This window comes from Colius striatus, chromosome 13 (genome assembly GCF_028858725.1).
Source record: "Colius striatus isolate bColStr4 chromosome 13, bColStr4.1.hap1, whole genome shotgun sequence".
Taxonomy (NCBI): Eukaryota; Metazoa; Chordata; class Aves; order Coliiformes; family Coliidae; genus Colius; species Colius striatus.
Genome location: NC_084771.1, coordinates 8,403,428 through 8,426,713, shown reverse-complemented (window position 1 = coordinate 8,426,713; position 23,286 = coordinate 8,403,428). Strand labels below are relative to the sequence as shown.

The 23,286-nt window shown below is 46.7% G+C and overlaps 1 protein-coding gene across 2 annotated transcripts in view; it reads left to right on the top strand.

The window, feature by feature from the left end:
* Positions 1 to 308: 308 nt before the first annotated feature.
* The window catches only part of BRWD3 (bromodomain and WD repeat domain containing 3), a 61,828-nt gene continuing 38,850 nt past the window's right edge, over positions 309 to 23,286 (top strand). For both annotated transcript variants that reach the window (XM_062007056.1, XM_062007057.1), the window contains exons 1-8: positions 309 to 527; positions 642 to 700; positions 847 to 876; positions 1,192 to 1,251; positions 10,662 to 10,812; positions 13,229 to 13,327; positions 20,201 to 20,361; positions 22,328 to 22,549. In XM_062007056.1, coding sequence (XP_061863040.1) covers positions 491 to 527; positions 642 to 700; positions 847 to 876; positions 1,192 to 1,251; positions 10,662 to 10,812; positions 13,229 to 13,327; positions 20,201 to 20,361; positions 22,328 to 22,549 — 819 coding nt within the window. In that variant the 5' untranslated portion in view covers positions 309 to 490. The remainder of the gene's footprint in view (positions 528 to 641; positions 701 to 846; positions 877 to 1,191; positions 1,252 to 10,661; positions 10,813 to 13,228; positions 13,328 to 20,200; positions 20,362 to 22,327; positions 22,550 to 23,286) is intronic.

Below are 23,286 nucleotides of genomic sequence, written 5' to 3'. Positions count from 1 at the left end.
ATGAGGCCCCGGGGCCGGGCTCGGAGCGGAATGAGGCCCCGGGGCCGGGCTCGGAGCGGAATCAGGCCCCGGGGCCGGGCTCAGGCCGCGCCGCAGCGCCTCAGCTCTGGGCCGGAAGTGCCGCGTGACGCCGCCCGCTGGCCCCGCCCCACCACGCCCCCTCGGCGCGTGACGCGAGGCCCCGCCCTTCCGCCCGGCCGCTTCCGCCCCGCGCCGTCCCCTCCCGGCGCCGCCTCGGCCTCGCGCGAAGCCGCGCACCGCCCCCTTGCGGCCGGCGGCGTGCGCTGCACCGTGCTCCGGCGGCCGCCTCTCGGGCCGCGATCGCTATGGGGCGAACGGCGATGCGATGAGCGCCGGCGGCAGCCGCACCGGGGCCAGCACCGCGAGCGGGCAGCGGGGCTCCTCCATGGGGGCTCGGCCGCAGTAGGAGCGGCGTCTCCCGGGGGCGCGATCCGCCACCTCCCCCTCCCCCTCGGGCCTCCTGAGGAGGATGGCGACGGCGGCCGCCCCGACCCAGCTCGAAGCCGGTGGGTATCGCTGGCGGCGAGGGCTGCCCCTCCGCCCCGCCGGCTGCCCCCCGTCCTAACCGTGTCTCCTTCTCTTCCCCCTCCGCACCCCCCTTTCCCCCCGCCCCTCCGCAGAGCTTTACTACCTGATCGCCCGGTTCCTGCAGTCCGGACCCTGCAAGAAATCAGCCCAGGTGAGCGCGGAGCCGGGGGCTCCGGCCGGGCCGGGGCGGGCGGGGACGGGCCGGGGGCAGGGGGGCGGCGGGCGGGGGAGCCGCTGCGCTGCGGGCGCCGGACTCACGTCCTTTGTGTGTGTGTGTGTGTCCGTGTCTCTCCCCAGGTGCTGGTGGAGGAGCTGGAGGAGCACCAGGTACGGCGCCAGCCCCGGCGGGACGGGGGAAGCCCTCGGAACGGGACGCGGTGGGGGGGGGTGTCGCCCTGTCCCGTCTAACCCGCCCCATCTGTTCCCGGGGCTCCAGGAGACCCTGCGGGAGGCGCGGGCGCCCCTGCCGCGGGCGGCGGGGCCGGGGGGCAGCGGCGGAGGGGCTCCTCCCCGGGGCGGGCGGGCACCGGCGCCGGCTCCCCGCGCCCGGCCGGGGAGGGGTCGCTCGGCGCGGGGCCGGCCGGGGTCTGACGGCCGCCTCCGTCCCCGTCCCTCCTCCCCTTTCCCGTCTCCCTCCCGCAGCTGATTCCCCGGCGCTTGGACTGGCAGGGCAAGGAGCACCGCCGGAGCTTCGAGGACCTGGTGAGCCAAGTTTCACTCCCGGCTTCCCCGACAAGTTCCCCCCCCCCCGCGCCGCCGCCCCGGGCGCCGCTTCCCCCTCCCCCCGCCCTCCCGGGGCTGCGGGCTGCGCCCCACCGAGGCCGCGGCTGCCGCGGGGAGCGGGGGAAGGGGCGGCGCGGCTGGGCCGGGGGCACACACACACCGCGGCGGGGGCCGCTTGCTGCCGGCCGACTGCGACGCGCTATTGTGGGGCCGGGAGGGTTATCTGAGGGCACGTACCGGGGCCCGGCCCGGCGAATGGCGCCGCGTCTTACAAGCCGGGGAGCGGCGGGAGGCGATGGAAGGCGGCAGCCGATTGGCTGCGGCGCGGCGGAGGAACTGGCAGGCAGGGAGGGCGGGATGGGGCGGGGGCCGCGCGGGACCGGTGCCCCCCGTTCCCCTTCCGCCGCCCCGGGTGCCCCTCGCCGCCGCCTCAGCCGGGCCGGGGGCGGCTCCGCGGGGAGCCGGCGCGGGGCCGGCGGGGCCTCCGGGCTGACAGGGCCTCGGCTCCTGGCACCCCGCGCCGTGGGGGAAGCCTCTGCGTGGCCAAAACACCGCGGGCACCCGCGGGCGCGGGGTCGTTGCTGTCGCGGCCCGGTGCGGGGGCCGGCGCGGGCCCGGCGGGGGCGGGACGGGGAGTTACGTGTCGACGTGCCGCCGGGCCCGTCGCCGGGCAGAGCTGTTGGGCTGGTTCAGGGATGCCTGGGCCTGACGCCCAGCGCCTCGCCGGGCAGCAGGGCCTGCCTTCCTCTAGATAAACAGGGATTTAGGGGGAAACGTAACGGTGAAACTATTAAATGCGTGTGAAATCCATGGAGTGGCTGCTTTCGCCGCACACAAACCGTGCGAACATCTGTCATTGAGGAAGGTCGGCTTGGCTCTGCCCTGCCAAGGGGCCGGGTGCGTGGGGATGGCCCCGAGATGAGCGTTTTCTCGCTGCCTTCTGCACGAAAGCGGCGAAACTGAAAAGTCACTTGGTTTCCTGTAGGGTGCCAATGGCCTTGTCATTTCTAGGAGCTCTGGTTAATAATGTATGGTCCTGCATTAGCACTCTGCGGTTGGAACACTGTAAGCTCTTTTTAAGACACTCATGCACTGCATACAGTGATTACCACTGTCTTATCACTTGGAAAGAAACAAAAGTACACCTTGCCTTGCCCATCTCGCACAGTGCAGCGATGACCTGGGATTTTGACATGACTGTTGCCCAGACAGCTTTGTAGCTTGCTCGAGAGTTAGTTTTCCACTTCAGTGATATCTTAGAAGCTCAGGTGCAGAAGGGAGAGCTCCTTGTGTCAAGGTGAGACATTTGTATCTGATGGCTTTCCCTTTCCAAAGCGTAGTAAGAATTTCAGATGAATGTTGTGCTTCGTCATACCTCCTGTGGATAATTCCAGGCCTGTGTATTGAGTGAACAGATACAGAGTAAGTACTGCATTCAGTACATTTTAGTGCTGTGTGATCTTCCTAGAGAACCTGAAATCTGACGATAGGCCATTTCAGGTTTAGCTTGGGAGTGTGCCTAGTACCTGAGAGGAATGTTGACAGTGTCACTGTGAAGTCTGGTTTCAGACATACTGGTTTTGCTTAATCACTTACACTAACTTATGTATTATTTATTCTTTCTCTCTATGAAGCAGGAATAGAAAATATTTTAAAACCTTATTTTTAGATACTAGGTGGCATTGTTGAAGCCAGGTCCTTTAATATTTCAGGGACAGGGGACACACTGTTGGAAAGCAAGGCTTTGGAATTCCCAGGAAGTTACCTCTGGCCATACACAATGATAAAAATTAAGAGTGAGATATATTGTTTTTTAATGTCCTAAACCAATCAACAGCAACCAATCCTTTTAGATTGCATTTTAATCTAGAGATATTTAACTGTTGAATGTGATTTGCAGTAAGAAACAGGATTATAAATGAATGATGACAGCGAGACAGGTTGATACTGGGTAGGGTGGACTGAGCTGCTCTCTGTTAATCCTCAGCCTGAAGGAATCCTATGCCTGTCTGTATAACCACTGTTGAAGATGTTGAAGAAGGGCCTTTTTTCCTCTCATTCTTAGGATGTTTGGAATTTGGACCTTGGGTTGCCTATGATTGTATATTAACCTGAGCTCTTTCAGGACTAGCTAGATGTCTGAACATCATGTTTAGAGTAGAGCCAGGGTTGTGAAGAACACAAATAACTCTGTCCTTCCTTTTAGTTATCTCGGTCACATAATGAACCAAAACAAATCCTAGGTGCTGGCAATTGGAGAGAAAGTGTTTTCTACCCATCTCTCCTTTTTGAATGCTTATGGACAGAAACCCAAATTCAGTTGCAATCCCAGCCTGGTGTTGCAATTACACTGGTCAGGCAGCCTGAGATGATGGAACCTGATGAGCGTTTACCAACCCAGAGAAGTCTGATTGGGTTTTTTTCTTTGTTTGTTTGCTCAATATTCTGCTCTGGCAAATCTGACCAGGTATTTCTTGTTCCAGTTGCTGATGTTTCAACTTTGTTTTCGATTCTCAGTCTGACTGTTCAGATTGGCCATGGTATCTGTTGGAAAATATGCCGATGCTCTTGCCATTGAGCATTGTTTATGCTTTTAGGCCTTTTGGAAACGATAAAGATGCAACAACCAGGTCGCCTACTAGGTGACTTATCTAGGGAATGTGTACTCCCACTTCACTTGAGCTTTTAGTCAAGACTTGAAAACTCTATATTTGGTTTTTTTTTCATTTGAATTCAGTCTACAAGTGTCAGGAACCACAAGGCAGAAGAGGCATTTAAGGCACACTAATAAGAATCATACCTAGCCAGCAAAACCACCCAGAGAATAGTAGCTTTCGTGCATTTGTGTTCCCTCTGTCTTCACTGCTTATTTCCACTTTGGGGTACTTTTGGTGTGCAACATGTGGCTGCCTGTCTGTATAACCATCCAGGTGTACTCCAGAGTGGTTTTTACTTTGTTATTGACTGCTGCTGGTCTTGAGACATGAAACATGTTTGTACAGGGGAGGGTCCTCATGCTCCTTACGAAGGTCTGAGGTATGGCAAACTTGCATGCAATTAGTACTCCTCATTTAAATTAACCATAGTAGTTGGATGTAGAGTCAGTAGTGGAACAGACAAGTCAAGTTGCACCGCCTCAGATTATCAGAACAGCCTCCAGTGGGCTGCTCTTTGAAATTATCTTTGTTTATTCCTGATAAAGATGCCTGTCTCTGGTCTGGTTTTCAAGAACTTTTCGATAGGCTGTCTCTTCTGGCTCAGCCTGTTTTGGTCTTTGTGCTGAAGGTCTGTATAATTTCAGAAGAAAAAAACCCCAGAAAATGGTCTGGTTTTGGGCAGTGGGGAATTTGCATCCGTGAACGGCCGTGCTGGTATGGAACAGCTTATGGGATTTGGCTTTGAGTTGCTGCCGTGTCCATCTGCATTGATTTAAAACTAGCTATGAGGCTGAGGTGCTGTTATTTATAGATATTGCCAATCCCAGCATTAGCAGCGGGGAGATGTTACGGTTTTGTCACCTCAGGAAAATGTCATCTGGTAGCTCCAGCCCCTTCTCTCTGGGGAAACCGAGTGTATAATGGCTTTTACAATTCATATCTTATTTGCATACTGTTGACGTCTTGTGCAAGTCCAAGATCTGAGCTGCTTTTTGCTGAGATTCCATGTTTGAGGTCTTGAGTAATTTCCTGCTTGCTCAGCTGCCTTGGTCTTCTTGGTCTCCTCTGCTGCTTTTTGATACAGTTGTCAATTGATTCTTAATTGATCATTATTTTGGCAAATGAGAGAAGTGTCGTACGGCTGCCTAGAGGTTAGAAATCTACTGCTGATGAGCAACTACCTGCCTGCCCACAGAGGACTGGTACGAAGAGGAAGCCTCTGGAGATCTGCTCTGCTTGCCTGCCTTGCTTCCACGAGGCAGCCCTTGTGCCAAATTCAGTCTGTGCTTTGGAGCAATGTTTCGCAGGGCTTCCCAAAAGGGATGTTTCAGAGCAATCTGGTTCCGACCCCTGGGAAGACAAATATCTTATTATAAGCAGTAGTCACAGAGTCTTTTTTGTTTATTTGTTTCCTGTTTATTGAAACCTTCCTTGGAGGAGAAATTGTCAACAATCATACCAGGGGATTTTGTTCGTTTCAGGGATCAGGCAGTTTCTTGCCTTTCCTTTTAGCTGTCCAGTGAGGACCCTTTGCTCAGTCAGCTCTGAGATTACATGGTGATGCTTCCAACAGCAGAAGCATAAACAGGTTTAGGGGAATGCCTTTCTCCCAGCCCTGACGTGCCTTCACTAATAGTTCTTTTCTTGCAGCTGCTTATCACTGTAGCAACTGATTTGCATTCTGGTTCAAGTGGCCATGGCTCTGTCACATCCACCACTGCTTGTTTACTTAGATTTTGTTTTGAAAGAATGGATTGGCTTTACCCAGTTCTTTAAAGCTTTTAGATCCATAAGACCTGCATGGTTGCTGTGTCAGAGAACTCTTCTGTGGGTGCTGTGGCGTTCTTGAGCTCTCACGTTTGAAGCTTTTTAGGGTCTGTTACATCTTGAGGCAACAAAACATTTTCCTCTTTATAATTTATCCCAGAGGGCAGAACTTGCTCTCACTTAGCACGTCCTCAACTCTTGTGCATTATGTTAACATGCCCTTTTCAAAGCTTTAGTTAAGCATGGGGTTTGGCCTGCATCACTCATCTCTGATTTTCTTCTACTTTTCTAATTGTTTTTTAATGATCTAATAATATTTTGTGTGCATTTGGGGAGGTGTTAGTACCCTTGGTCAGTTTTACCAGGTGGGGTTTGGCCTAGCATCCACAAAGAGGTGTGGCTATGACTGATTATAAGCTTTGCCTTTTCCCATCCTTGCTTTAATGACAATCTGATTTGGGAGAGTGTTTTTCTCAGCAGTGTGTTTGCAGCTTCATGTCTTGGAAAGATACTTAAAATCCATTTACATCTAACTCACGCGGAGGTGAAAGGAAGGATTTTTGTTTCAAGTTCTTTTGGGACCCTGAAAATAGAATTGCTTGTTTTGCTCTGGGCTGTGGTTTAAGCATTATATCTGGAAGCTATTATGGAAAAAAAGTCACCAGGAGAATTTGCTGCTGTTGCTGCCTGCTCATGTAGCTGTTTGGTAGTAACAACAGTGATAATGTTGAGGTTAAGGGCCACTTATTTGCATTGTCCTGGCTTGTAGAAAGGTGAAAATGTACAGAGTGGTACAGCCTTTTGCCTGTAGCATGTCATGGTTCTGATTGCAGGTGACAAATCAGACGTGTAGGATGTGCTTATAAAGTGAGTGGTCACTTAGACGTGTGCCTGGTCTCTGCAATGTGCTCCACATCAAGTGTCACTTAGAAATGGAGTCCCTCAGTTCCAGAAGGACAAGTTGCTGCTGGAGAGAGTTCAGCACAGGGCCACAAAGATGCTGGAGTGGAGCATCTGCCTTGTGATGACAGGCTGAGGGACCTGGGGCTCTTCAGCTTGGAGGAGCCTGAGGAGTGACCTCATTCATGGTTACAAATCCATCAAGGGTGGGTGTGGGGAGGATGGTGCCAGGCTGTTCTCAGTGATGTATAATGACAGGACAAGGGGCAATGGGGACAAGCTGGAACAGAAGAGGTTCCAAAGAAACACAAGGATGAACTTCTTCCCTGTTGAGGTGAGGGAGCACTGGCAGGGGCTGCCCAGATGGGCTGTGGAGGCTCTTTCTCTGGAGACATTCAAACCCAACTGGATGAGTTCCTGTGTGCCCTGCTCTAGGTGGTGCTGCTCTGGCAGGGGGCTGCATTGGATGAGCTTTCCAGGTCCCTCCCTGCCCTTGAGATTCTGTGATTCAGTCTAATGAGAGTGTGCACTAAAGCTGAGATGCTTCAGCAGGTCCCTTGTGCAGATTTAACTCCACAATGGCTTTGCCGACTTTTCTGATCTGGACAGTGATCAAGCAGACACTTGCTATCCTGAGCTGCTTAACACCTGGATGTCCTGGGCAAATCACTACCTGACATGTACCAATAGCTGCCACGTGCTTTGGGAGTCTGCTGTCTCCATCCCTCACCTTGGAGCATCGGCCGCTCCGCACGTGTGTTGATGTTCCCTCTCTTTGCTCTTCTTTGTGAAACCGTGGCTTGATCTGTGGATCTTTAAGCACCAAAGTCCCTTTCCATTTCTCAGGAGATGCACTTAGTTGATGCTGCTTGTTGAATAACTTGTGCTTTGCCTCCATGCTGGGGTATTTGCTGCCAGGCTTAATTCAGCACCTCTCTCTAGACACAGGATAGGGCCCATCCCTCAAAGCCAGCGTGTCTCTGAGTGGAGAGGGAAGTGCTTTGCTGCCTCATGTTGGGACAACACACTGGATTTTTCTCTGAGATGTATTACCAGAGAGAGAGAGGCATGATTTGGGTTTTTTTCCTACCCCAGAAGTAAAATTCCGCAGCTTCTGGTTTAGTTATTCTTTTTAGTCTTTTAATCTTAGGCTTGATGAATCGCCAGGGTTGTGAGGTGCTGACTGGGGAGCACATTAGTAATTAGCAGAGATGTAAAAAGCAATGTCATGCTCAAATTTTAGTAAGTTGCAGATTCTCTCTTTAGAATTGCTTTTGTTTCAGATCCTTTCAGACCCTGAACAAACTGAAGGGAGACTGGCGTGGGACAATACAAGATTGTGCAGCTTTAACACGTTCAGATTATTTCGGGAATGAGCAAGAAGGATAGGAAGACACAAAAGTTCACATAATCCTTTGAACACACGTCAAAAGGAGATGTATCATGTAACTTACAGTGAAAGACACTTCATGCTTGTACAGTGAACTTCCCTGGGAAGATACCACTGTAATTTTGGAGCTCTATGTTTTTTTGGGAGGAAAAAGTTGGAATGGCTGGAGAGAGCTGTCAGTGCAGGAGGGTGTTCATGGGGTCATTCCTTGATGCCCACACTATGACAGGTCATGGGATTGGGATCATGTTAACACAGTCATGAGGTTTATCTTCCTGCAGAGGTACAATCCAGAGCTGTATCTTTAAGGTGCTGTGACTGAAAGGATGAGTGGAGAAGTCTCTCTTCTCTAGGAGTTTCCAATCAGATTGGAAGAGTTTTTGTTTGCGTTTAGTTAAATGGTAATTTACATATGTTGTTAGAAAAGCTTTTCCTTTTGGTTTTTCTGGTTGAAGCCCTGCCTGTGGGATGGTGCTGATCTGCTTGTGATGCAGGTGGTTACATCATACAAGCCGTGACTCACTGTGTTGGGTCCTGCAGCACAACTGCTGTTGCCCAATTAGAATGAGTTTCCCAATGACACGTAGCTGATGACAGAGTTCAGTGAACAATGCTTTGGCAGCAGGTCTGAGTGAAGGACTGACTTTTCCTCTTTCCTGATGTGTGCTGCTCCCTCAGTGTGCTGGGGCAGGAGCTGGGAATCTCCCTGGGCTCTGGTAGGCAGCATACCTGGGCCCATCTGATGCTGCTGTGCAATTGAAAGAGGTGGTTTTGTCCCTTGCTTTTCACCAGCTCTGTGGCTTCTCTAAATCACAATCAGCTTTACTAAACTTAGCAAAAAACATTTTCCTTCTGTAATGTGAGTGTTGCTGGCCAGGGGAGCCTGTACACCTCCCTCTGCAGTTGGTGAAGACTGGAGCTGATGTAAAGGAGGCCTTGGTCGTGGTTTTAGCCAGAGTAGGGAATCATTCTGCCTCACTGCAGCTGCACAAAAACTTGTCCTGCCCTGTTGGGAGGGAACTGGCCTGTCATCAGTATTGGCCTGTGACTGGATACATTTGAAGTGTTAGTATAGGAGCAAGGACTGTGTGCAGGAACATACCTGCTGTTATTTCTGTATGATGAGTAAAGTATTCTGGCCTTTTCAGGTCAGGTTTAGGATTATTTGCCATTTTGCCATTGCTTTTGTGGCTTTGTAAAACAAAAAAGTCACAGTGTGGCAGGAATTGGAAGGGTCCTTTAGAGTTCCAACCCCTCTGCTACAGCAGGTTCCCCTCGCTCAGAGGGCACAGGAACATGTCCAGGTGGGTTTGGAAACCTCCCGAGAAGGAGCCTCCACACCCTGCCTGGACAGCCTGGGCCAGGGCTCCCTCACCTCAACACTGAAACAGTTTTTCCTTATAAACCTTTTGCATTCCAGCTTCTTTCCATCACCCCTTGTCCTATCACTGGATACAACAGAAAAAAAAGTGCTGCCCCAACCTCCTGACACCCACCCTTTAGATATTTGTAAATATTAATGAGGTCCCCCCTCAGTCTCCTCCAGACTAAACAGCCCCAGTTCCCGCAGCCTTTCCTCAGAAGGAAGGTGTTCCATCCCCTCTGCATCTTGGTGGCCCTGCCCTGGCCTCTCTCCAGCAGTTCCCTGTCCCTCTGGAGCTGGGGAGCCCAGAACTGGACACAGGACTCCAGATGAGGCTTCAGCAGGGCAGAGCAGAGGGGGAGCAGAACCCCCCTGGACCTACTGCCCACACTCTCGTTGATGCATCCCAGGCTGCCATTGGCTTCTTGCCCACGAGGGCATGTTGCTGGCTCACGTTTAATGGTTTATGACAACCTCTTTCTTAATATTGCAACAGATAGAAAAGCTGGAATTAGTTACAACTATTTTTTCCATGGTCAATCAACAGATGCTGAAAAGCTGAGTGACCTGGTACTGCTCTCTTCAGAAGGAGGTGGATGTAGCTGTGTGTCCTGTGTTGAAGGAGCTAAATAAGCTCTCCTGTTGAGTTTGTGGTTCCAGCTAGTAAATAGAGTAGAAGTCAGGCAAGTGCAGGACATTCTGGATAATGAGGCACCATGTATTTGCTCTTTGAACAGGCTGTGGGGAAAAATATTGTCTCCATAGAAAACAGTCTCTGTCTAAAGGGGAAAAAGAAGGATGTTTTCTCAAGATGACAGATTAGGAGGGGTCTTAAAGATACTTCTTCCCGGTAACAAAAATACAGAGACTGGGTATTGCTTCTAGGATAATGTTTAGAGGTTTTAGGCTTTAGCAGGTGTGCTTCTAACAGTAATATGAGTGTCTGGTGAGGGTGTTTCAGCTGAGCAAAAAGTGCTGTATGTGAAAAGAGTGAAGTGAAGGGTAAAAATGGCCTCAAAACAAGTCCCCAGGCAATGCTTTGATCTGAGTACTGCACTGGGAACTCCGAGTTTCAGAGGGTTTTGTTTGTTATTAAGGGATATCCTAAATCACAACTGCAACTACTACCACCTGGACTCTCTGGTCTGACTTTTTCAACACTTGAAAAGACATCTTTGGTATATTTAATTTTGAGGGGATTTTCAGGGGTTTTTGACTTTATTTCAGTAACTTTAACACTTGAATATGAACCAAAGAAATATGAGTAGAGGCAAGAATAAACCAATAACATCTGCATTATTTATCTGTGTAGGTGGCTGTCAATGCACACATCCCTCCAGATTATCTCCTGAGGATCTGTGAGAGACTTGGACCCCTTTTAGACAAGGAAATCCCACAGAGTGTGTTGGGTGTGCAGACTTTGCTAGGTGTCGGGCGCCAGTCTCTTCTGAGGGCAGCAAAAGGTAAGACTCTCCCTTTATGTGTGGCTGGATTTTGTTCTAATGTTCAAAACCTTTATTGTGGTGTCTATGTGTGTGTTTGCATGAACCCTGATTTGGCTGCTATGCTTCTCAGCTTGCTTGTTGCTAGAATTCAGTTATTGCTGGCTCTGTTACCTCTGTGTTTCTGTGGTTTGAAGTCATCTTCAGCAGCTCTTGCCTACAGTTGCCTGATCTTGTTATTTGCTTCCTCTACAGCACATTGCACTGATGTTTGTGTAAGTGATGTGGTGAACTGCATTAGAGATTTGATCCATCTGATATATAGCCATTTTTTTCACTGACACATACCTGTGTCAGAACTGACCCAGCAGTCTGTGTGTTTTGCTGGGCTGTTTTTTCAGGCTGATTTGTTCCATTTGATGCATTATTTGATACCTTGGCTCTGCAGGCAGATGTGTCAACTTGAAGGGCAAGGTGGCATCTGGGGCAGCATTTAGAGGGTGGGAGGAGGTGAGACTGATTCTTCAGTGATGATTCCTGCTTGTCCTTGCTCAAAGTTAATGTGAATGAAGCCCCCATTCCTTTCATGAATAGAGCACCAGTCCTGTTCCTTTTGAAAAACTGCTCTGCTCCACATAATGATCCTGAGAGCACAGTTTTGTGTTATAACAGATCTGAGAGCCATCTGCTAATGAAAAAGAGTGGTTCCTCCCTTCCCTTCTCACTCTGTGTCCCTGTCACTGCTTCCCTGTAGGAGCCAGAGCTTATTTGGTGGTGTGATTTGCTGATTCAGAGAGCTAAAATGTTGCAAAATTTGTTCCTGCTGTTGTAAGTGAACTAAATCAGCTCGTGGAAGGATCAGAGTGCTGGAGGTGACATAGGCAGCAGGAGCATCCTTCTGGGAGAGGAGCAGGGCTGGGAGAGCAGGATCTTCCAGTTTCAGTGGCACTTAATTTACCACATCCCATGAAGTCACACACTGATGCTAACAAGGGTAGTGGCATTCAGATGATCCACTGGATATCACCTGGAGGGATGTGCTGTTTGGAAACACATTTCCTTACACAGAGTTTTGGGACTAAGTCTTGTTTTGCCCGTGCTTTACTAGAATTGGATGAAGAGTTTCAGGTTTGCAGGGAGGCCTGCAGAGAAATGTTCCTTCATCTCACATTGAGTTTGCATCTTGGAAGAAAACAGCAACAAAACATGAAGAGAAAAGGAACATTTTTGTAGAGGGAAACAGAAGTTTATTAAGTGAATTAGGGGACAGAGGCTGGATGACTCACTGAAAGATGTAGTGCTTCCTAAGCTGTGTGATAAATTTATTGCCAAGAGATTTGTACTAGATTTATAGAGGGTTTTTTTCCCTTTACAGAGAAAGGTGCTGTGACACACTGCCATTTGGTGTGTAAGCCACACCTGTTAGTGTGAAACAGCCTACCTTTCTCAAAGTTGGCATCCAAGGCATTTCTGCTGCCCCTAGTTGTGCGTCAACATGAGGTTTCCATTTGCTGTTAGTATTTATAGCTGTTTTGGTGTACTTTAGAAAGTATGAGTTCTGTTTTTAATGTGTATCATCATAATACCCTGTGGTACAGTTTGGGTTTTAACCAGAGGCTGCTCTCGGGAGTCTCTTTGAGTCACGTAAGCTTGTGCACTTCCTATTCAGAGATCTAAATGGTGATACACAGATCCACCAATCTGTGGCACTGTCCTTCTGCTTCAGCACTTACCGTGGAAGCTCATTTCTCTCCTACCAGATGGCCAGAAATGGAAGAAATCCAGGTCTAATTTCTGAGGCAGTCTGAACAGTCTCAGAAAAATCGCTATTGTTCTAGAGAGAAGGCTTTCTGAGGCCAGTTGGCAGCAGATAGCTGGAGAGGCTTTAAAGAAAACAGTCTTCATTTTAAACACAATGTTTTTTTGGGTGATGGGGTGCAGAGGAGAATCTGAAAGGAGGGCATATTGCCACCAATTGCAGGAAAACAGATTTCGCTGGGAAAAAAACCCTCACTTCTCCCACTTCCAGGGAGCAAATGCATGAGTGTTATGTGTGTTCTCACATGTGCATAAGATGTCCTGGATGTGTTGGGATTGCAGAAGGACTGAAAACATACCAAAGTTCAGTCCTGCCTCAATACAAAGTGCACCCACTTTTTTCATTGTCTGTTTTTTCCCACCAATTTAAGACTCTCTTTTCACCAAAATGAAGTGAAAATAATCTGAAACCATTTACAAGCAGATTGCTTAGGAGCTAGAAATCAGAGTAGCGACCTCCTTTAAGTGTTACATCTCTGACAAAACCTTTCTGAAAGAGAAAGCGTATTTTGGGATGCTGGGAGTGGTGCTTGAAGCTCTTGATTCTGAGAGGAACAGATCAGTTGGACCTGGTTTGGCTGATTGTTTCACTAATCCACTGTTAATCTTTCTGGTACAGACTTCAGACACACGCTATGGAAAGGATCTGCATTTGCAGCTCTTCACAGAGGCCGCCCGCCCGAACTGCCTGTCAATTATGGCAAACCACCAAACGTGGGTGAGTTTGGAAACTTACATTCTTCTCTGTGTTTTTATTAATCTTCTACCTTAAGGTTACTCTTCCTGACTAAAACACAATGATGGGTTTGCATTAATAGCTTTTTTGATGTGTCACCATGAATTGGTCTAGACCAGGATTCTTACTGACAGCAGAATTCCCCTCTCTTGCATTATTCAGGCTTGAATCTTCCATAACACATGTGCACACTTTAACGCATTGTGGGCACATGGAAGAGCTTTACACCTCAGTTTCCTGTTTGGAGGACAACGTGCCTGAGGATTTTTTGATGAGGCACCTCCATAATATGTAGATGAGTTTATGAGGCTGGGTAGGCATGATCCCAGGAACATGGAGACAGGCTTTTTCAGGAGTCTCAGCCAGAACACAGCACCTTGCTCTCAGGGAACCTTTTGGACTCAGGAATTCATTTTAGTTGGATTATGACAGAAAACAGATTGCTTGCAACATCCCTCTCCAAAAAGGAAATAATTACAAACCAAACATTTACATTACTTCAGTTTCAATTGTCCACACAGTTAGATAAAGCAGATGTGTAAAGCTCAGCTATCTGCAGGCATTTGGTGTAGGAATCATGAAAGAGCTACTCAGTTTTGGTGAAACTAAAAAGTATTTTCCTCCCATGGTCTGAACTTTCATAAAATATTTTTACACTGTACAAATTTGGTTCTTCCAGGCTTAAACAAAGTCCTGTTGGTCTGGTTTGTTTCCTATTAGAGTGTTTAGTCTGTATCTAAGGTGTTAAGTTGGTTGTGCAAAGGTGTAGACTTCCTGGTTTGTTGGGAATTCCATTCATGTAGGTTTCTCCCATCCCTTTGGAGATACAGGGACAGTGATTGCAGACTTCTGCTTCTCCCATGTCTGTTCCTGTATTTGTGCTTCTGAACTTGTTCTCATTGCTAAAAATTAATCTGTGTGTGATAGAGAAGGGACAAAGCCTGGCTTGTTTGTGGGTGAACTGATGGCCTGCTTTGCATGAGGTCTCTGCTGGTGTGGCAACAGTGTGACGGAGTAGCAAAAGCTAATTATGGGTCTTCTGTATGAAAAAGAAATGGCTTTTTGCCTGGAACTAGTGCACAGGGAACTGTTGCATTGATACTTTTCCTACTTTCATCAGATAATTTAAAAGTCATACTGTGGACATTGAAAAAAGAAAATGATTCCTATGTATTGGTGGGGCTACTTCTGTACATTCTGTCTGTCCTTTTAGGCTGGTTCTGCAGCTTACCTTATTGTTAGCAGTTGGGCTGATGGATTACCAGTAGGCTAGATTATATATGTGTTGCACACAACTTCTACAGTTTCTAGAAGGGCTCCTGGATTAATGCTTTTGTAAGAGGAGAGTCAGACCGTGTGTTTTCAGAATATGGAGTGTTAGTAATGAGCCATATGAGCAGGTTGGACTTCAGGACTTGTCATGCTTTCATGGCAAAGGGCTATGCTGCTTGCTTGGTCATTATTTAGTGACTTAGAGAACAGAATTGGGTGTTGGTTTTGGTGTTCTATGAATTGAGTTTTAAGAAATGCAAAGGTGTTACATGGAAATGGGTCTTTTATGGCCAGGAATGTTTTCTGTAAGAATGGTTCCTGCAGTAAAACAGTCCTCCTTAGTATAGATACGTAAACTGCTAGTAAGAGAGGGAAATGTGTATAAAGAGTAAAATAAGAAGCTTGACTCTATTTAAGCTGTGCAGGAAGCTGGAGTTTGGTTTTTGGGATTCCCCATTGTTGATCTTGAAGTGGAAGTCACAAAATTCTTCTGTGTGTGTTTGTGCAAAATGAGTGCTTTCTTCTGCTGAGTGGTGACAGCCACAGATGCTGCAGTGTGTGTGTCTCTTGTTACAAAACCCAAGCTGAAGAAATGGCAAAACCTCTTTAATACTTGGCATAATTGTGAATTCTCATACTGTGCTGGCTTAGAGTTTTCTGGAATTGCTTTCTGAAGTAGTTGAGCTGAAGTAATAGCCACCCATAATAACGTGTGTTCATGAGTGAGATGAAATGATTGTGTAATTGATTGCCCGTGTAGACTAAAAATAAGGTATAGAACTAGCAGCTAAAAGTTTTCTCCCATAATTTCTCTTCCAGTGGTAAAGATTGAAGCTTGCTACCATAAGTGTGGCATTGCTTGTGGTTGCCCTCCCAGCTGGAAGGGTTGGAAGCTGCAGCTTCCATCTGACTGGGACTGGGACGTGAGACCTTGTGTTCTGTACTCCAAGGTCGTGCAAAATGGAACTGGAGCAAGAAATTAGTGTTGCCTTTTCCCAGCATGTTTGTGCAGAGCAGGGAGTCTTCTGGTTGGGGAAGTCTCCCAGAAGGTGCTGACCTGTGGAAGTCATTCTCAGGAACATGTCATTTGAGTGTTGAGTCTTGGAGATCTGTGACCATTTGCTGGGGGAGGAGATGAAGGGAAAATGCTGTCATAGCTTTCTGCTGCAGACAAGTTAACACAGTGAATACAGTAAGGATGGTCTTTTGTTTTATGTCTTTGCAGGTTTTGTAGTAGTGACATGTTTAGGACTCCCTTTGGGCTCTTCCAGTCAGGAAGTGGCAAGATTGGTTGGTCATATAGTACCTCAGCAATGGGAGGATATGAGAAACCTGCTTTGAATACTACTTCAGTTTTGTCAGGCTTTATTTTTTCTTGCAGGCCACACAAAGCAAATTAGAAAGAAAGTTGTTTTCCCTCTTTAGTTAATTACTGTAGCTATTCTAACCCAAGTATGAAAATCTTTATGTAGGTAACTGTTGGTAGTGAAAATAACACAAAACCCACAGGTCCATGGCATAGTCTCAATGAACAAGCAATTCAGCTGTAGGGAAATTTAGAGTCAAGGTGATCCAGCTACCTTAGGCCTGCCAAATAGCACTGCACTGATGAGGTCAGAAATCAATGATGTTTCTTTGCTGTAAATGAGTTCCTTGAGGTCAGCAGCTCTGAAAGCTGAACACTTTGTTCTTTTGGTGCTTTTACTGGGTCTAGCTGGCTTTGTGGCTACACATCGACTCTCTGATAAGATATTTTTGCATATGGGAGCCAACTGTGTTCATTTCCCAGTGTTCTTGTGAAATCCAGACTTGTGTTTCTTCTGAACATGGGCAGTGGTACCCAATCTTCATGCTTGATCAGGCCCTGCGGTGAGGTCACAGCTTACTCACCTCATTACCAAGGGAGTGCTTATACCAGAGGGTAATGATTGTTTTTGTCAGTATCCTGTTTCCTATTTTTGCTTGCAACAAGTGGAGGGAGGCAAGAGATTATAGAGAGAGGAAGAGTGTGAGCAGTTTTGGAGCTGCTGCAGCTAGGTGACTTTGTCTGTGCTGAAATGTTTTAATTCCTTCTGGAGTTGTCACTTACCTTTGAATTTGTGCTGTCCGATGGTCAGGTTTTGAATTCTGGTTTCACTGATGGGCTGTTGCTGCAGGGTGTTGTTTTTGTCCTTTCTAGGTGAGCTTCCTAGCAAGGATTTTTACAGTTGTGCTGTTACCTCTAGGGGAATGGATTGGGGTTGAGGAATTACCTGCCTCTGCCCCCTGCACCTGTGCCTGTACGTGCACCAAGGACTGCAGTTTTCCTGAGGGTGTGATCTTCGAGGACCAAGGACTGTGAGAAAGGAACAGAGAAATGTGTGCATGACAGCACTGTTAGTGCTAGGGGTTGGTAGTTGGTGAAGGCACTAGAGCTTTCCCCAGCTGCCAGGAGATGGCTGTGCTGGTGCTGAGGCAGGAGCTCACCCCACCACTCAGGGCAGTGCCAGCACCCACCTCTACACCCAGGAAGCTGACATTTCCACAGCTGCAAGTAAGCAGCTTCATCTGAGAAGATGGCCCTTCTGTTTAAGGATAAAACTTATTTTTCTTAAGAAGAAGGCTGGATATGCTCACTTTCTGTAGATGAAATACCATCAATGCAGTCTTGAAAGTTTTCCCTGGCAGGGAATAATGAAGGAGTAGACTCGGCAGCCATTGTGCCCGGTGTGGCACCAAGCACAGCTGCTAATTAGGTTGCTAAAAGTGTTTTGGGCCACTATGTTGCTATTTCTCTGTGTGGGATTTGGGGCTTTTAAAAAAATGCTTTTAGGCCTTAAGAGTACAATGACTTGATTGTGCTGCAGAAAGCAAGCTTCACAGGGTTTTTGTCGTGTGTGGTAATTCCCTGTTTAGGTATTGTGTATTAATCTACCAAAAAGTAGGAGAGCTGGAATTGAGGATGTTTGTTTTGTTTTGGGGTAGGGGTGTGTCTGTTTTCTTTGCAGTTCCTTTGAAGGCAGTTGGTAGCTTCTGAAGTGTGGGAAGACACAAGTCTCATTCCCAGCTTTGTGTGTGTGGCATACCTGCCTGATGTACCCCGAGTGTTTTTGTATGGACAATCAGTTGCATTGAATACTTGCTACTTTTTGTTCCATGATGCTGATGCTTTGGTAAAAATGATATTCCTTCTGGTATTCCTTATTCCTTCTATATTTCTCTGAAACTTGTGTTGACAGGCTGAGGGAGATGGGGCTCTTCAGCTTGGAGGAGCCTGAGGAGTGACCTCATTCATGGTTAGAAATCCATCAAGGGTGGGTGTGAGGAGGCTGGAGCCAGGCTGTGCTCAGTGGTGGGCAATGACAGGACAAGGGGCAATGGGGACAAGCTGGAACAGAAGAGGTTCCAAAGAAACACAAGGGAAAACTTCTTCCCTGTTGAGGTGAGGGAGCACTGGAAGGGGCTGCCCAGATGGGCTGTGGAGGCTCCTTCTCTGGAGATGTTCAAACCCAGCTGGATGAGTTCCTGTGTGCCCTACTCTAGGTGGTGCTGCTCTGGCAGGAGGTTGCACTGGATGAGCTTTCCAGGTCCCTCCCAGGCCTTGAGATTCTGGCATTTCAGAAGCACAGCTTTATTTTTTGATTTTCCATGGGCTGTTGAGGAGTCTTTTCCCCATTGTGCAAACAGGGAGACAGACAGGAAAAATGAAATGACTTTGGCATCCTCTGAAGCTGAAGTGATTGCAAGTCTGGGAATCTTCTGGAAAAGCTAGTTGCCAAGTTGCCTGTCTGTTCCTTACACCTTTTAGTGTTTCCTTCATGTGATTCCCAACAAAGAGCAGTGGTACATTTTCAGAGGGATTACCTGGGAGCATGGCAGTTCACAGCAGGGAAGGTGACTGTTGGGAGTATTTTGAAATGCAAGTGTACCTTTTTCATTCACACAGTTCTTTGTGGGGTTAAACAAACTCCAAGCCTTTTGAAACTGTTTAAAGGCAGATCTCTGTTCTTATATATTTAAATGATTCATGTGTTGAAAGGCACAGCAGAATTACCCTGTTGCTGAATGACTACATCTCTCTGTTGACATAACAGAGTCCAGAGTGTGGGGGAAAGGGGGGTGTAATATTTTTAAGAACACAGCTTTTAAGCTTGCACACTTAAATAGTAAATAAAATAATGTGGGGGCAAAGCTGTGAGTGCCATTGTACAGTATTCATCACTGTGGCATCTCTGTGCCCTCCTGGAAGAGGTGGGGAGAAAAGGTCAAAGGTTTTGTTTTTTACTTTGCTAGGGGAGACACTTCGATTTAACAGTTCCTGTATAATATCAGGTGTCAACTGAATAATAAATGGATAGTAAACTAATTTGGTTTAGTCTGTTTTGCTTTTTTAGTACTGCTGAATATGTTTTAGCATGAAAAACAAATACTAACTGAAGATGAGGTCACACTGGGAGCCTGGTGCCTTTTGCAAGAATCTACACCTTATATGCATCTTCTCGCTTTTGTGTGTAGTGTTTGTATGATGTGATGGTACAATTAAGAAAACAGGTCAGGTTGTTCATTATACTTTTACACTAAAGGACTGAAAGACACTAGAGAGCTTCACGCTGCTCTGTGAAGCCCTGCCTGCTTCAATGTGCAGTAGACAAGATAAGGGGAGCCTGCTATCACAAGGGCTCAACAAGCCCTGTACAGATCTTTAAGTGCCATTGAAAAAAGCTCTCAAAACTTTAAAGTCAAAAGTTCAAGTGGTATGAGTTAGGATAGGTAAATTCAAACACTCAAATGATCTCAAATGATACATGAGATCAAAGATTAGAATTAGAGTCTTTCTGTATTCGACAGCCATAATGCTGCTCTTGTGGTGGTGCGTCCAGCAAAGGCACACACCTGCCTGTTTTCAGGCTGTTCTTGTGGGAACTGCTAGATACAGCCCTATGAAATAACTTCCTGTTGTTGCAGTCTTTTCTTGTGTCTGCCTTTCTTTTGACTGAGGCTTTTTCCATCAGTGCCACATATTTCCTATCCCCCAATTACACTGCCATAGACATGCAATGATGTTACTGCTGCTGCTTGTAATGGGAGAAGTTTTGTGAGGAACACGTTGAAGACCATTGTTCCTCACATATAATCTGGAACCTGTTGCAAAGAAAAACTTTTATCACCAAAAAAGCATTTAAAATAAATCATTATTATACTCCAGAAAGAAGTTTGCAGTAAGTTTTTCAAGGAAATTTTGTGTTACTGATAGCAAGTTCTCCCAATCCAAGAGAGAAATGTATCTCTTGCCTGTTCATGAACTGAACAGTTGGAATAGCTACTAGTTGTGATGAGAACTCTTTATTTTGCTTTAACTCTTGTAGAAGACAGCAGGTGCCCTGTGTGGTGTGGTAAGTATTGAAAGCTTCATCAGGAGTGGGCTTTCTTTTGTTTTTTACAAGACTATACAGCATGTTTTGATCAGGCAGGAGAGGGTCAGAGTTAAGGATTACAATAATAAAGTCATTACCAAACGTTATATTTGAGTTAATGTTTATTTACTTTGAGTTCTGGACAAGATTCATGCCTTAGTTTTCCTTTTGTTTTGTTTCTCTCTCCCAGTACATATAATTTCTGCCAGACAATTAACTGGATGTGGACGTTTCAGCCACTTGTTCCCAACGTCCACCTACCAACATATGAAAATGCATAAGAGGATTTTGGGACATCTGTCATCTGTGTATTGTATAGCCTTTGATCGCAGTGGGAGAAGAATTTTTACAGTAAGTTTAAAAATGGTGCTTTTCTTGGAGTATTGCTTTGCTTGGTTTGATTTCTTTCTTTCTTGAGTCCTGCAACAGTCACTGATTGAGGCACAGACATGGCTTCCAGGGACAGAAGGGAAGAAGAATCTTAATGTGTATGGAGACCCCACATCTTTCTATGTTAATTTTCACTTTTCACTTGACTTGGTATTTTAAAATTGCTCACAGCTCCAACAGACTTTTGCTGTGAGGGTGAGGGAGCAGTGGAACAGGCTGCCCAGAGGGCTTGTGGAGTCTCCTTCCTTGGAGGTCTTCAAGACCCTCCTGGACATGTTCCTATGTGACCTGACCTAGGTGACCCTGCTTCTGCAGGGGGGTTGGACTAGATGATCTCTAAAGGTCCCTTCCAACCCCTACCATTCTATGATTCTATGACTTGGGCAGCTATTTGCTTGCCCATATCGAACCTTAGAGCAGGGTGGTTCTGGTTGGGAGCTTGCAACCCTCCCTTGAAGCACTTGCTCATTTTTCTTTATTTGTCATTTTCCTTGCTGACTGGCACCTGCAGCATTCTGGGATTGGGAATTGATTTGCATGCTGCTTGCTGGGTTGCTTCTTAACACTTGTTTTTAAAACTCCATTTTACCTTTTGGTAACCTTGGAAATGCTGGCAAGCCTTTCCTTATAATTCAGTGAGAACTTGATGAATAGAAGGCTTCATTACTTTGTCTGCAATTTACTTCTCTACTGAATTTTCTTTCTAGAATCTGTAGTATGTCAGTGAATAGATGAATATTATTTAAGGTTTTTCTCCAGAATATATTAACATACATTTCTGTGATGCTGCCCTTACTTTATCTTGGGCATACTTAAAAATGATCAGCTTTCTCAGCTTAATAATGCATCCTTTACCTGTTAAATGTTCATCCCTGTCTTGTCTTGTCTTTGCCCTTGTCCCTTAGTAATAGGATTTAGAAACACATTACCTGACAAAGTAATTGTTGTCTTTGTGTTCTTGCTAGTGTCTGCACTCATTATAAATTGGTCAAATAGAGATGTTATGATAATGGCTCTGGGTCATAGTGAGGGCCTTTTCCCTTTTTATTTATGCTGTAAAGAATATTTTCTCATCTGCAGTTAAATGAGGAGCTGACAGTGATTTCTGTTCAAATTTAGCTGCAGTTAATAAAATGTAATTGAAAGTCAAATGATGTTGGTATCAGAGTTAGATTTGTTGTGTGCTGTTCCAGGATGCAAAGTGGCAATCCTAGCTACTGCTGTTAGTGTGCTTCGTGGTATCTGAATGGTGGGAAGGTCTATGAACTGTCTAAAAATTCTTGGCAGTCTTGGGATTGAGTAGGAAATGATGTAGCTGCTTCTATAGCTAAAAGTATTTTGCAGTGATCTGCATTGGAAATGCTTTTGAATTGTGTCTTTCCTGACGTAGTATTTCAGTTGTACACAACCACTGTCTGAGTGATCCTGCTTTCTTCCATGAACAGAACAGAACTGTGGTACAGCCTTACAGCTCCAGGAGCACAGCAGAGGCTCTGAGATGCCTCAGATGCTTCAGTGCTCTGTTTCCTTAGAGCTTAAGTCTTACCATCACTTTGATTTTACTATCAGCTTGGTCCATCTCACACAGATAATAAATATGACTGTTGAAACATTTTTTCTTCTTAAATTTACCTTGATTATTACTGAACTGCACTGAGAAGAGTTATTTGGGTGATCATATCTTAGGATGAAGTGATAATCTTATTTTAGCATGAAGCATAACACAGTGGCTTCTGTTTTACAAACATCCAAATCCCTGACCCCACAAGTTGCTCCCCGAGTTGTGTCCAGTGAAGTTGTCTTCGGGCAGGTTCCTGACACAGTGGTGCTTTGGCTCCACGTTTGTCTGCAGTGCACGTGTGCATCTGTACACCTGGCACATGGACCTGGTTTCATATAATCTTTGGAAATTTTTGTGTGGCATTAGGGGTCAGATGATTGTTTGGTCAAAATCTGGGCTACAGACGATGGACGCCTGCTCTCCACCTTGCGGGGACACTCGGCTGAGATTTCAGACATGGCTGTTAACTACGAGAACACGCTGCTGGCCGCGGGCAGCTGTGATAAAGTGGTCCGAGTGTGGTGTCTCCGAACCTGTGCCCCTGTCGCCGTGCTGCAGGGCCACTCAGCTTCCATTACTTCCATACAGGTAAGGGAAGATTTCTTTTTTCCTAAACCCTTGGATTAAAATGGTACTAAGAGATGTGGATTAACATCCAGGGATAAAACATACCTCTTCATCTCTGTTCGGCAGCGTAGATTTACCCCGACTTGAGGGTGTTGTTTCCCCTGCGTACTCACTCCTGCGCAGTGGCCAACTGCTGCCTGAGGAGATGATCCTGCTGCTTCTGTCTGCCTTTAACTGTGTGGTCCCACTGCTGCTTCCTTAGACCTAGCAAGTGCATGGTAGCTGAGAGCCTCAGGTTAGCAAGCTGGGATGCGGCTGGCATCTTTGGTGGTAGCCCTTGCACAGCAACTGACCCAGCAGTTGTGTTGACAGAGAACCTTTGTTTTTCAGAAGAATACTGTCAGCTAAGAATCCTTAGATTTCCTTGCTCATTGTCTTAACCTGTGCCACATGGAGCTCTTCTGAATATTGTAGTGTATATAGCTGTTTCAGCAGGCACAGGAGAGCACAGGTCAGGGTTTGCAGAGAATCTGTGCTTGTGCATGTACAGTTTCAGTTGGTGGCAGATGCTCAGTGAGCAATAAGAAGAGCAGGGGAAAAAAAAAGACTGAACTCTACCAGCCCTCAGATCTCTAGTGACAGCACAGTCAATAATGGCTGGTAATTTGAAGCTTATTTGCTTTAAAAAAATCCATGACTGTCAGGCAGAAACCTACAACCAAGCAAAATTCCAGGATGTAAAAGATAATCCCTGGAAC